The 1,065-nt window shown below is 43.9% G+C and overlaps 1 protein-coding gene across 1 annotated transcript in view; it reads right to left on the bottom strand.

Moving 5' to 3' along the window:
• Positions 1-378: 378 nt before the first annotated feature.
• The window catches only part of LOC103208303 (neuropeptide S receptor), a 298,088-nt gene continuing 297,401 nt past the window's right edge, over positions 379-1,065 (bottom strand). The window contains exon 8 of the mRNA XM_007953990.2: positions 379-469. Within this exon, the coding sequence (XP_007952181.2) occupies positions 379-469 (91 nt within the window). The remainder of the gene's footprint in view (positions 470-1,065) is intronic.

The raw sequence follows: 1,065 nt of genomic DNA, 5'->3' as shown, positions 1-1,065 counted from the left end.
TACTTCTTAAATTGTAATTAGAAGACTCACATACAACCCTGTTTCTTCTCCAATGTTTGCCTGTTTCCTCAGCTCCCTCAAGCAGGATACTGGGCCAATGATGTCTCTGTTCATCAGGTTCTGGTGCTGACCAGTAAAACTAAGGGCTAAGAGTGGTGGGAAGAAGCAGGTGTCAATCCTGGCCAGCACGAATAGTTGGTGACTTTGTGTTGACCAGTATATGCAAATACAGCCACTGCATGCTCATTAGGAATTTACCTTATGCATCTCCAAGTGATTACAAAAGCAGAGTGGAGAGGTCTTGGGTGCCATGCACATGCCCAAGTTATTGATAGAGAGTTGATGGGGTTCAGTCTAGCACTGCCACTTCATGGGGGTCTAGATGAATTCTGGCTTGGACAGAACCTGCATCTCATGTCTCTCGGTTCTCTCCCGGAAAGTCATTCTGGAATCTCGTGATCTTTGCTCCCTAGAGAAAGCAGAAAGAAGCAGGGAGAGAAAATAATTTGATTTGATGAAAAAGTAAGTAAAGATGTTAAGAAATAATAGATAATATCAAGAGTGTAGGATCAGACAATTTTAAAGTAAAATGTTCCCTTTCATTTCCTGTCACTTCCAGCCCTCTTTCCCACACTCACCAGCACCGGAACCCAATGGACAGAACCATCACTGCCATTGAGTCTATCTGGACTCATTGCGACCCCTCCTTGGGTTGCCGAGGCAGTATCTCTACGGAAGTAGATTGCCCAGTCTTCCTTCTGAGGAGTGGCTGGTGGGTTGAATCGCCAGCCTTCTGGTTAACAGTCAAATGCCTTAGGCACTACGCCACGAGCACTCCTGACCAACAAGTAGAAGCTGTTATTAGGCCCATTTTGCATTAAGGAAACTGCCTCATTATTATGGAAGTTAAATAATTTGCCGAAGGTCATACACAGTTATGAATCAGCAATGGCATGATGTGAACTTCAGCCACTGGCATTAAGTCTAACCCTTAAATAATACTATTGTTTTATCTCCTATTGATTTCTTCAAGGACCTCTGGTGGCATAGTGCCTAAGGCATTTG

This window comes from Orycteropus afer, unplaced genomic scaffold (genome assembly GCF_000298275.1).
Source record: "Orycteropus afer afer isolate SDZICR_OR568_19922 unplaced genomic scaffold, OryAfe1.0 scaffold00422, whole genome shotgun sequence".
Taxonomy (NCBI): Eukaryota; Metazoa; Chordata; class Mammalia; order Tubulidentata; family Orycteropodidae; genus Orycteropus; species Orycteropus afer.
Note: the sequence above shows the minus strand (reverse complement) of the source record. Positions and strands in the feature narration are given on the sequence as shown.